This window comes from Copadichromis virginalis, linkage group LG12 (genome assembly GCF_057382275.1).
Source record: "Copadichromis virginalis isolate Kocher_CV1m ecotype Utaka linkage group LG12, C_Virginalis_male_GT1.1, whole genome shotgun sequence".
Taxonomy (NCBI): domain Eukaryota; kingdom Metazoa; phylum Chordata; class Actinopteri; order Cichliformes; family Cichlidae; genus Copadichromis; species Copadichromis virginalis.
In genome coordinates, this window is record NC_140629.1 from 1,837,771 (window position 1) to 1,850,903 (window position 13,133).

The 13,133-nt window shown below is 43.9% G+C and overlaps 1 protein-coding gene across 2 annotated transcripts; it reads right to left on the reverse strand.

Annotated features, from left to right (window-relative positions):
• Positions 1–1,212: 1,212 nt before the first annotated feature.
• On the reverse strand, positions 1,213–9,856 carry ube2l3b (ubiquitin-conjugating enzyme E2L 3b). 2 transcript variants are annotated; one of them, XM_085474314.1, is made up of 4 exons: positions 9,778–9,856; positions 7,955–8,050; positions 7,686–7,872; positions 1,213–2,562 (listed from the first exon to the last, which is right to left on the reverse strand). In XM_085474314.1, the coding sequence occupies exons 1-4, from the start codon at positions 9,802–9,804 to the stop codon at positions 2,408–2,410; spliced, it is 465 nt and encodes a 154-aa protein (XP_085330440.1). In that variant the 5' UTR covers positions 9,805–9,856; the 3' UTR covers positions 1,213–2,407. The 2 variants fall into 2 exon arrangements, with proteins under 2 accessions (XP_085330440.1, XP_085330441.1); XM_085474315.1 differs by lacking the exon at positions 9,778–9,856 and adding an exon at positions 9,031–9,289.
• Positions 9,857–13,133: the final 3,277 nt, after the last annotated feature.

Below are 13,133 nucleotides of genomic sequence, written 5' to 3' on the forward strand. Positions count from 1 at the left end.
TGTAGTGTTTATTACAGGCACATCCTATGTGAGGCTTCTGTTTTCTTTAGCCTCCTGAGACCTGAACTCTTCCACAGCAGCATTTTTAATTTCTCTTTGATATTTGGGCTGATTGGGACCTGGTGAATGTAAAAACTAAGAATTACCCGATTTATTTATTTTTTTACCTGATTTTGGTTTCTGAGAAAAACGAGAGCCACATATGAGGATGTGTTTAGAATTTCGATAGAACAGCAGCAGCATAACGTCCTCGTCAGTGGACATCAGGCCCTTGCAGAGCAAAATTTAGTATTTTGGTCTAATTAACCCAAAATGTGATGTCCACACGTGTGGACGACAGGTCCTATGAGGTTAGTAAACTTCCTGCCTTTATGACCTTTTTGTGGGCAGCAGGTCACAGAAACACAACCCCAAACACACACATACAGATGGTCGCACATACATGCATACACACGCATGCTTACACGTGCACACACACACACACAGTACCTTATCTTTTATAACCATAGGGGGGTTTACAATGGGTGGTGCTGTGTGTACTGTAACTGTTTTCAATGAAAGGCAGCAAGCGGAGGCCGGGGTGGAAGTGGTCTGAACGAGGGCAGAAGGGCTGCTCTGAGATCCTCCCTTGCGCAAGTAAAATCGCTGTTCGTCTTGCTTCCTTAATGGGAATAAGTCTCTAAACCAGCGGCCTGTGGAAGCGCAGACCCAACAACCATTACAGTTAATATGCCATAAAACAGCTTTATTCTCATATTGGCTCAAATGGCAGATATTGCCCAGCTAAGAGTCCCCTAGTCTTTCATATGTTTTCACCATCTAAATCTAATGTGTTGGTAGATGCTACCATTACTATTGTATGGCACAATTTTATCTGTATGTGCTTATAGCATGGAGTTTAGCTGCTGTCAGAACTACTGTGGGCCTCCATTATTCACCGAGCTGTAGATAAAGGGTCCGTTGGTGTGAACAGAGATTTGATAGTTTGAATGTTATAACTTTGCTTTTCTTCAGCCCTGGACTGACGCGGTGTGTTATCTCTGTTAGCCTGTTCTTCCCCTCGCTGCGCTCTCTAAATACCTGTGGTGTGTTTTTTTAAACACCAAATCCCAGTTTATGCTGGAAGTGGAGTGAATCGGTCCCTCTGTGAGCAGCACTGGATCGAGTCCCAACACAACATCCCCACAGCACCAGGAAAACATGGAGGCCAAATGGTAAGCCATCATCTTTATTATGAAACAATATTGGGAGCAGATCAAATAGCTGTTACATGGTGTCGTTTGGCCGCTGCAGTCCCTTTCCATGTCCCGGCACATCCCTGGACGGCCAGCCCTCTCCCAGCTGCCTTCTAGGTTACCGTTTCTTGGACGATCTCCAGGAGCTGATCCAAGCTTCAAGCTTAGCGTCTCCTTCCCCCAGCTTGATAAGTTAGGCCCCTCCCAGCTGGGACTATGTGAGTATGTCTCAGTGTACTACAGGTTCCTGGTTCTAAACATGGTTATACTGGGCACCCAGCAGGAGGAAAGGGGACATGCATGGAAATTCAAATCAATCCAACACATTCTTGCAGATTTTATACACAAGTGTCAATCAAAAAAAAGACGTTTGGGAGCCAATGGCTGTTGAGGAGGGCGGGTGAATGGCTAACCATCTGTGATGCAGAAGTTTTCAGCTGCATGTTTTTAGTGTTTGAAAATCTTTAACACTCGGAAGTCATCTCTGGCATTTCTACAATAACTCGACTCATGTACGGCCTAACATTGTCAACTGTTACAGACTCTGGGGGAGGAGATGTGAGATGTTCCACAGAGTACGGTGCATTTCTGCAGCCAAACATCGGCCTGAGCTACGGCAACTCTCATTTCACTACTTCATGTGTTTCAGCTTAAAATGTTACACAAGATGGGCCAAATGAAAACCAACAAAACCAAAAACAAACACACTCGTCTTCTGCTTTTCAAAATAAAAGAATCAAATATTTATGACCAATCATGTCTAAGTGAGATCCATTTAAAACAGGAGCTGTTTCTACTGAGGAAAAGCCAAAAAAGCCCAAAGAAAATTAACACATGTTCCCTTAGCATTTCTTTTTTCCATTTTTCACTTTAAGAAAGAGTAGAAAGTTAGAAATGGTCTGGAGATCTACGGCGACGAGGACGAGAGAGAGAAAGCGGTCTGATCCACAGAGAGTCCTGCTTGGCTGTCGCTGCCTGGCCTCAGCGGGGCAGCTCCAGGGCCGTTTAAAGGAGCGCTATGTGAAACGGGGGGGGGGGGGCCGAGGAGGTGGCGAGCTGCTGGTGGGGGACGGAGCGGGGAGGGCAGAGGAAGATCAGTATTTGGTCGGACACGTGAAACAGAAGGGGGCTGGGGAGGGAGGCAGACAGAGGGCTACGCGCTCGTGACGTGATCAGTCCATTGGCCGCTTTTCTCCGTGTTTCTTTGTAAATTCTTCTGCGTTCTTCAAGAATTTTTTACGGTCTTTTGAGTATTCTTCTGCTAGGTCGGCCCTCAGGGGATGCTCGGGCTGGGGGTCGTTCACCAGCGCGATGAGGGACTGAATTACTGAAAGACATGAAGGAGATCGAGTCAGACACAAAATGCTTCCTAACAGGCCACAGCCTCCACTGTCACAGCAGTTCGTTTGTCAGGAGGCTGCAGTGTGCTGTGACTTACAGCTTTTCACAACTATCATCATGTAAAGCAAAGAAATAGAAAACATTTCTAAAAAGTAATAAAAACAAAACAGTCTGCAGCTTGTGCACTTAGATAAGTCTTTAGAGTCAGAGTGAACTCATGAGTTTGTGTCGTGAGAAAGTCCAACCTTCTCTTCGTCAGTCTCACATCATGCAAACACATGTTGTATGACTGTAGGTAACACACACTGACAGTGGGAAGCAGCTTCAGCTTAATGTTGTTGTGATTGTTTAAATAAAACTGTTTGTTGTGTGTGGACGTTTAGGAGACGCGCTCAGTGAATCCACAAACACAAACCCAGCGTGCCCTGATAGACCTGATCAGCACAGTCGTGTCGTTCTTCTGAAACGTGCACACATCATGTAAGTTCACTGATAAATCCATGGGACCGTTCTGAAACACTACAGAGGGCAACTGGGAACTGATTAACCAATGACGTTGCTGCAATAAGTCATGTGCACAGTAGAGATGGACCGATCCGATATTACGTATCGGACCGTAAATTACTGGATCGGATATCGGAGAGAAATTTTAAAAAAAATGTAATCGATCCATTAAATAACAAAAGCGCCTCACAAAACTTGCGACACGCCGTAACTCTGCTCATAACCGTAGCACGTCGGAGCAGCGTGGTGACGTGATAGAGCGGCTGTGTGTTTGTAGCCTCGCTACCAAACTCAGAGGAAGTTTTCCTAGAGAGAAGTAAAGCAAGTGTGTAAGTTCATCTCTGAATGTTTGTAAAGCATTCCCACGTTAAGCTTAACAACCGATATATGGAGCGACTGCCTCTCCCTCCCTCTCCTGCTGCTGCTTCAATCATTAAACTGATCAATGATCAGCTGATCGTCTCTCTCGTTTGTTTTTGGCCCACTTTGCACCAGAAAGAGGAAACCAGCGGCTGAACAACAGCAGCACGTTTAAGCTTGATCAGCTGTTGTTAGAATGTATTTAATATTACTTTCTACTCCAGGATCTTTTTCTACGTAGCTGACGCTGGTAACTGTGCAGGGGCGGATCTAGCAAAGTTTAGCCAGGGGGGCCGATAGGGCATTAACAGGGAAAAGGGGGCACAAAGACATACTTTTCTTTCTTATTCTCATTTAAAATGTCGAGCTTTTAATAAATAATTATCTGACACCCAAAGTTTTAATTTGATGTAAATGTATAGAAGTCCATTACTGTATATAGTAACTGTTAAGTCTAATATACCCTAGTAAGCTATAGTACTTTTTCCATCTGTGCAGTTCTGTTGAAGAAAGATGTTGAATCTATTTAATTATTCTTGAAAAATAATTTATTTCTGTGCATTTTTTTTTTCACACTGCATCAAATTAAGGTTGATTACATCGATTAAGCATCATGAGGTGGGGGGTGGGGGTTCACTATTTTTTTTGTTGGGAGTTTGCAACCCTATTAGTTAGGTTGCTTACTCTTTAAAATACCAGAGTAGGAGGATTGAGCAGGTTTAAGTTTATTAGATTGATCAGTTTTGCTGAACTATGAAATATTTTGGGTGCAGTGTGTTTTTTACATACAGGTATAACAGAATAGCTTTAGTGTTGTTGTTTATTTAAACTTGAGTATGAACTTATACAAAATGCAGCAAGATATTAAAAAACAGTTTTATTGATTAAAAAACACTATATCGGATTCATATCGGTATCGGCAGATATCCAAATTTATGATATCGGTACGGACATAAAAAAGTGGTATGGTGCCATCTCTCGTGCACAGTAGAGGTTAACCCCCATTTCAGCTGCGTGGTTGCATGTATGGTGTTTGTTGAGAGGACAGATGCTCTTCCACGTCAGCAGACTGAAGCTCAGCTTATGGGGAAACATTTAAACTATTGAATTAAAACTGTCAGATTAAAGATTAACCAGTGAGATGAAACCCTGCAGTGTGACGTATGTATGTAACGATGTGTTTGACAGTAGAAACCATTATAACCTGATCTATAATGAAAGGCCAAAAGTTTACAGACGCTCACAGTAACTCTTCCAGGGTGAAGCGACTGTACGGCACATGTTTAAGGACTTTTAAAAACAGAAGAAAGAATTGGATGCACAATTTTAAATCCGTCTGTCAACTCAAACGTCTGATCTGACTAGGGCTGAACGATATATCGCATTTGCGATAATATCGCGACATGATCAAGTGCAATTTTCTAACCGCAAAGGCTGCGATTATACTCTGGACATGTCCAAATTCATGGGCTGCATCCTCCTGAGGCCACATTTGTAGACCGATTACGTCACAGCGACGCGCCGAAGGCTGTCCAAATTACTACCATATCCCAGAATTCATAGCGCGGCCCAGCCAAACTCCAGTTTCCAGCAATGGCGGCCGCTACTAAGTTTTAAAATTACTCATACTAATCTTTCTGGGTCACAAAATAAACTTTTAACATATTTTCAGGCGAGAAAGTAGTTGTGTAAACATCAAATATCTGCTCGGTTTATCAAGATATCCCATATTTGCAAAAGTGCTTCGACGTTTTCAGAGGCGTCTGCTACCCACCAGCTCGACAGCTAGCCGGGAGCTCGAGGGTTACTGATGCGGCCGAGAACGGCACAACTCCCGGCACATCATTTTCAGATCACCGCGGAGTTTCGCTGCTCGGGTTAAACGTGATATATAAGTCACTTAGACAACCTAAAAATGTTATTGTTGGGCTTTTTTCAGTGTTTTGTTTGTTCGTGAGTAAATCGGTTTGGCTGAGATTAAAGTTATTAGATTAGATAAAATAAAACTTTATTAATCCCCCGGGTGGGTTCCTCCTTGGTTTTCACACAGCTGACTAAACGTCAAACAGAAAACTTATTAAACAGAAGTATGAGACAGTCGAGAATTTACACCAGTGTCTGGTTATATTTTAGATAGCAAGAAGCAGACGGCCGAGTTTATTAAACTCCACCGAGACAGCGGTGACGCTAATCAGAACTAGACCGTCCAATTTCACGCCTTTAAACTTTAAAGGCGTGTTTGTGTGTGTGTTTATACAATTGCTATTATGTTTGCACTTTATGTGTAATGTTACTGACTGCAGAGATCAGTAAGATGTGTGTATTTTTTATTTATTAGTTTTATTTATTTAATATTATTTTTTAATTGAATGACTGTCTAGTAGTTCACAGATGTCGAAAAACTGAGTGTGGTAAAGCCACTGATTTTGTTTATGTATATTTCTGCAATCTGCACATTGTACTGACTTTCATTTTAATGTTTACACCAGGGTTCCTTGTCAGCACTTTATGCTCAGATGTTTGTAAGCTAAAAATAAACTATTGTGTATGTTCAAATATACTGTTGTGATTGAAGAAGTTAAATAAAAATGTCAGTCATCAATTCATGCATCACCTCATGTCATCATAACAGAGGTCTGTCTTCCAGGAAAGAACAGTTTAAAATTAATGTAATATAGTATTGGCCATACTATATGATGTATTGCTTGTCTTTGTTTAATAATACAGAAGACAAAGACCTTAAAAAATAATCGCATATCGCATCGCAATCGCAATATTGGGGCAAAAAAAATCGCAATTAGATTATTTTCCATAATCGTTCAGCCCTAGATCTGACGCTGACTTTTCTCCACGTGGGCAGCTGCAGGTTAACATGTCCTCTCCTACACCTCAGCAAAGTGCTAACACATCCAAATAACTGGCACTTATGTCCAACTGTTGAAACTGGTGATCCCAGAATCTGCAGTCATTTAGAAACGGCTGCACTGAGCTCCTGGGATGCTCTTAAAAGCCCAACATTAACCCTACTGAAGAGTTTGTAGACTGAGGTTAGGGTTACAGAGATGGCTCCATGACACCAAACCAACTGGAATGAACTCTACCCACTGTGCCCAGAACGGTGGTCAAATATCCTGCCAGAACTATGCTAAAGGCCAAGCCCCACTCACTGAGGGGCAGTTTGCTTTCAGTCGTAGTGTGGATCAGACAAAATCAATCCAAACTTGTTTCTAAAGTGGTTAAACGTGCTCGCTGCACAGTCACTCCACCCTGAAAGAAACCGGTTCAAAGAAATCATTAAAGGACCCAAATTATAACGACATTTATACCCACGAGCACTGTGGAAACTCTGACCACAGATCTCCCTCGTTCACACTAGCACCTCGTCTCCACTCTGTTTCCATGACAACTGAGCACCACCCCAATGATGATGGGTTGTTATAGCAAGGTGGCCCAAACAATGGAGCAGACTGAGGATTATAGCTGCACCTGCACCCATCGTTGGACCACAGTGTTGGTTTATGTGCAGCTGTTTCCCTCCATGTTTCACAAACACTGGTGGGGTTGATTGTTGTCTGCTGACATCACACTTTCTGCCCGACTCTGCTCGCTTGAAACCGTCACCAGGTACTAAAAGCTGTCTGGCAGCAGGTCCTACCACCTGAGGGACAACACTGAAAACTGAGTCGGTGCTGAGTTCATTCTTGTTTTTCACGTACACTTTGTGATAAACTCCGCAGGTTTCTCTTTGTTTCTTTCAAACTGAAATAACACTCAATGTTTAAGATTTAAGGAATAAATGTTCCCTAAACCGTGAGTAGGAGTCATCTCTGTGTCTCCTGCTTCGCTGATAAAACAAACAGGTTAGCAGCTGCAGTAGCAGCGATATAAAAACACACAGCCGTCTAAACGATGTGACGCTTTACTGGGTCACAGAATCGTCACAGCTTCCTGTTACTATAGCTGTGCTGTTCAATAAATACAAAACATACTAAACACTGTGTTTTGATCACACAACCATGCGTGTGCATAAAACACGCTTTCTGCTCTGTTCGTCACACGGAGCTCTATGTGAAAATGCTCTGAGCCCGACAGACGGACAGTTACTGAAACAGGACAACGTTTTATTTTGGACACGGACTTTTTTTTTCCTGCAATCATCACGTCAGACAAAAATCAAAAGATGTGCAGCTCTCCAGCTCGCTGCGACTCACATCGAGCAGCCCTGTGTAAGACTTCAGCACCAACCTTGGTCAGTTTTGGTGGCAGGCTTCCAGTTCTCTGCACTGATCACAGGCAAGCACACCTGGCCCTTCTCATCAATGTTGGGGTGGTAGATCTTTGTCTTGAATGTGATCTTGGGAGGCTTGAAAGGGTACTCGGTGGGGAAAATGATTTCAATCCTGAATGCACCTTTGTCATAAGGAGGGTTGTCCTGAAAGGGAACCAATAAGGTTAGTAAGGGGAACCTCGGGCCTACGTATCTCAGACCAGCCAAAGAAGGAACAGCAGCTTACAGGAACAATCAGCCCTTGCCATGCCAGTAAGTTTGATTCCTCAACTTGAATGTTTCTGAAGTTTTTCATTCCAGACTTGCGAATCTCATCAAGTTCCTGAAAGAACGAGCACACAGTTGATATTAGAAAGGTTATTACAGTCAATACAAGAAAAATAAAACATGTATGATTTTACAGAGTGGAAGGATGCACCACCCAAATGACACCACCAGTTTAGGACAGCGTAGCAGGAAGACGCAGCCTCCAAACTACACACCAGGTTTTAAACTGCGCTGAAATTATTTACACGTTCTTTCCTGAATGTTGATGTGAAGTCTCAGCAGAAAGTAGGAGCAAAGAAACAACAAGCTGATGTTGGTTTGGTTCCTGTTATCCACCTCAGAGGTCCCCAGTACTAAACAGCACCACCTCCAGTGTTTTCAGGTAAAGAAAATTAAAGCTGCTATACAATGAAACATGTCACTTAAAACAAATGACAAACCAACTGCAACATCTCAGCTTTGTAGAGAAGTGTTGTATATGGTAGATCTGAGGATGTGCTCAGCGCTACATGTTTTATTCACAGTATGTGTCCAGTGACCTGTTAAGCTCTAAACTGCTTGGATTGCAACTATTTCATTGCATAAAGTAGCAGCTTTGCACTTAATCCTAATTCATCACATGCTAAACAAACTCAAGCCTTCCAGCCAACAGGAGCGTTTCTCTTTCATTTCAGTGCAGCAGCCAACAGTGAAAGTGAAAGTGAACTACAACCTGCATCCAGCAGCACCACAGTGGACCTCCTAGTTTGCCATCAGGTTACTGGTTCTGTCACCAGTTTGACTTACGTTAGATTATGTTAGCTATTAGCTGAAACCCCCTGAGTGGCACTTACAGCCAGCCTCGTGGTTCCATCTGTGGCAGGTTTTTGTTGCACAGCTCGACGGTGTAAACGTGTCTAACACGTTTTTAGGGTAAAGTGATTGTGATTAATAAACAGCGTGTGACCGGTTTACGGTCCAACAGCACCGACGTTTGTTTCACGTGAATGAAATCCTGTCAATGTTAATCTGCATGTCCGCACTGAATAACTCCACCTGCATCAGTGAGCCGGTTCCAGGCCAGCTCTGCTCCGCGAGCTTTCAGCGTTGTTACTCCGGGTAAACTTCAAACATACAGCCTCCTGTAACCGCCTCATTCAGCGCAGTGTACGTTTAAAGGCGGAAACGATAATCACGGGGAAACAAACGTAGGTTAACGCAGACCTTACGCAATATGCTACGACCACTACACAAAACGAAAGCAGCATTTAGTGTGTGTCGCCTTCAGGCCGCATTACTGGAAGTGTAACGCTGCGCTGTAGTTCACACCCACTTCCTAATGGCGAACTTCAAAGTCTGATTAAGTTGAAGTGTAGCTAGCTGAGACCTGGGGATAGCAACTTAGCTGATTAGCAAACGTCTTATGCCGTGGAAATTGACACGATCTCGGGCTGCCCGCTGCCGGATTGACTCCCTCGGTCACACAACTCAAGAGTTTCTGACGTTCAAACTGTAGATAAGAGACTTGAATGAGGTTTTTGGCAGCCCCGGGCAGGATCCCTGTAGATCCTCCGGCCTGATTTGGGACTGCTTAGTTGCCTAACGTTAATATTTGGTCGGCTAGGTGGTCAATGCTGACCTCTTGTTTCTGTTGAGCTACAGCTACAGCTGGACACTGACGGTCACTTAATGCAAATATACTCTGTAACGTGAACACGAGCCAAAGGACTGACGCTTCCACTAACCGTCAATACGTCCTTAAACATTAGAAACGATCAAAAAGAACGGCAACGACGGATTTACCTTGGCCAGCCTCCTGCTCGCCGCCATCTTGAAACTACTGTGTGTTCCCAGAATTCACCGCGCTGGGAATATGGGTCTGTTCCTGCGCTGAGGCTGATCAGGTTGGACATCCGCCTGTTTGTGAACATGCCGACATGTCCACGCCAGGAAGCGACGTGTTTAAATGCGGGATATCTGTAATTATGTATGTTACAAACATGTTGGGCTGTGAGCCGGAGCCGCGGGGGGAGACCTGAGCCTGAACCCAGCTGTGTCTGCTTCCGCTTTATTTGTTAGTATTAATGCAGGTGTTCGCATGTAGACCCCTGAAAACGCATGATGAGTTACACCTGTATGAGTCGGCTTGGTTAACCCTCAGCTCTGCTGTCAGTCTGTTGTAATTGGCTCATGCAACAGTCGTGTGGATGGCACAGAGCAAAAAGGTTCCATGTGCTTGTGCAACACTTTCAACAATAAAGTTTTATTTGAGTTCATGTTTCTACTTTAATATCACGTGCAAATCCATGTTCGCCCTGCACTTTCGTTCTAAAGCTACAAACATGTGTGAATCTGTCCATCAGCACTGCAAACAAGTACGGCTCAGAGCACGTTTCTGATGTAACCCCCCCCCCCCCCCCCCCACTGCTGCACACATGTATGTGCTGCACCACCCTGCTGTACAATGACCGTCGTCTCTCTCAGTATAGGATGATGTAGCTCTGCAGGTCATCCTTGTACCTGAACATTGAAAAGCGGTAGTCCACCTTCAGTTTGAATATTCAGACTGCACCGTCTCATTTATAAACATGTGTACACTGTGTTATTAGAAATTATTAATTAACTTTAGTCTGATGGCATTTATGTGGTTGTAAATTCTGTTTCACTGTTACACTTTGCTGTGACAGCACTGAGAGAGCAGGACAGAGAGGGTGAGAAAGAGACAGAGCTAAGAACAGGACAAGATCTGACACGTAGTGAAAGATGATACACACCAGGGAAGCTTCTGTTTCACTCATGATGATTTTATAGAACTACTCAGTGTGTGTGGACCACAAACCTGCTCTTATAACATAGATTATGTTGATCGTCTGCAGTGCCACAGCGTGTGGAGTGATCATGGCGACCCAAACACAGACGACCAGACGCAAAACTAGATTTGTCGTTCATTATGGCCGATAGCAAAACATTAACCAAAAGACAAACCCCTTTCTTTCCCTAAACTGGGAAAACTACAGACATGAAACCTGGAACAGTCAGAAATACCTGAACACTTGCATCAACATAGGACTGAGGATGACAGGAAGAAGAGTGTCTGCAAATGTGCACGTTAGGTGGAAAATCATCAAAGATTGCTTTATTATTTGGTCAACAGGTTGAAACGATGTTGTGATTCTCTTCTTACTGCTTTGCTGTAAGCCTACTGAGAAGTCCACTGCTCCCTCTCAGACATCTCCATACCTCCACAGGTATGGCACCTGGACCAGCTGCCTTTCCACTCCTCCTCCTTTCTAAGTCACTTCCTGACTCACCCACTGTCCATCTGTGCTCCTCAATCTCTCGTTTTCTGCACACTCCCATCACCTGTTAACACATCTCCATTCCTGTCCCTGATTATCTCCAGCTCCTTTCCAGCTCCATCTGTCAGCGTGTAGCCACTCAGCACTGTTCTTTCCCTCCTTCACATACAACTCACTAAGGCTTTTCCTTTGCCACGTCTGTCTTTCCTGTATGCCTAGTTTCCCAGTACTCCTGTCTGTATTTTGCACCTCCGGTCCCACTTTTTATTTGCCAGTCTCTTTGGTAATCTCCTTTTAATATTTTCCTGCACTTCCTCATCCCTCCACCAAGTCTCGTTGTCCTCTTTCCTCTGTAGGACACACCCATCACCTTCATGACAGGTTCCTTCAGCCTATAGCTGTACTGTTCCAGTCATGTTTGCTGCCACTCGGAGCCTGTCTCAACCTCTCCCTGAAATCTGTGCAGCATCCTTTACTCTTCATTTCCTACCATTGCATCCTTGCCTCTGCCTTCACTCGCTTCCTCTTGATTTCCAAAGTCGTCCTCCAGCACTACCATCCAACGCTGCTCCAGCTGTCACTCGTTACTCTACGGCCCGCCCTTGATACACGCCCACAACACAAAATCATGGCCAAAAGATCTGAAACTGATAAAAAAGAAGAAGAAAAAATTGCAGCTGTAAAAAACAACAACAGAAAACAGACAAAGGATACTTTATTCAAAATAATTCATCTGCTTGTTTGTTTTAATTTTTAAATGTCAAAAACAGATGGAAATCACTTTTCCAGATGAACAAAGCTTTTGATCCTAATTTAGTTCCATAGCAATGCGCCACATTTGACACGGCAGCAATACCCACGGCAGGCTGTACCCACGGCAGGCTGTACCCAGTCTGTCCCCGGGGCCCATAGTGGGACCCATCAGCTCGGTGGTACATGCTGCTTCGGTGGCCTTAAAGAGCTTGGTCTCACTCTCTTATCTATATAAATTAGCGAGGATTTGACACGTGCTGTGGGACCATTTCCTAACACATGTTAAACAACAGCAGTTTTCAGACTCTTGCTTGTCGTGACAGGCTTCACTGTGAGTTTCCTTGTAGCTGCTGTAAAGTGAACCGCACTGTTATGGCGTTATTTTTGTGCCACTATTCTGCAGTGTTGGGACTAACGCGTTATTAAGTAACGCGTTACAGTAACTACGTTATTATTGTGGTAACGAGCACGGTAACTAGTTATTATGCCAAAATCAGGAACGCGTTACTCGTTACTGGGATTTAGATAGGGTCGTTACTCGTTACTTCGTGTGGTGGCTATCACGGAGCTTCCACAGATTCAGTAACGTTAGCAAGTGGTGGAGGCCAGCAGGTGGATGAAGGAAAAGGGACGCAGAAGGAAAAGAGACCCGAGGCGGCCGCCGGTCCAAGTGTGAACTGAACTTCAGGTAAGAAGTTATGACCTGCAGTCTCTCTGGGTCAGATATGAACCAAGTTTAGGTGGAGTTTATTTTCGTTATGCTGACTTTTTCCGTACTGCGTGCTAGCTAGCATGACGGAGTTTCTATACAGCTGGGTGGTGCTATGAAGTTAATGATGTTGAACTTTATTTTGTTCATAAGTTATTAGAGTTGCCAACCGTCCCGTCTGGTATTCAGAGAAAATATTACGCGTTTCTTATTGAGGTGAAAAGGAACAGTTTGTCCCGTAATCCAGCTACAATGTAAAAGACACAAAGCTGGAGTTATTCTGTGTTTACGCTGCACAGCTGCCTCTCCTCTCATTCTCCCGTTTCTACTTCAATCATGAAACTGATCAATGATCAGCTGATCGTCTCTCTTGTTTGTTTATCGCCCACTTTGCGCCG

What these genes read in the sequence shown, in the direction of transcription:
- ube2l3b (XM_085474314.1), bottom strand. Translation starts at nt 9,804, where the DNA reads ATGGCGGCGAGCAGGAGGCTGGCCAAG. An exon ending in CGAGCAGGAGGCTGGCCAAG is followed by an intron (nt 8,051 to 9,777) that starts GTAAATCCGTCG and finishes TCGTTCTTTCAG; the next exon opens with GAACTTGATGAGATTCGCAA. An exon ending in GGCAAGGGCTGATTGTTCCT is followed by an intron (nt 7,873 to 7,954) that starts GTAAGCTGCTGT and finishes GTTCCCTTTCAG; the next exon opens with GACAACCCTCCTTATGACAA.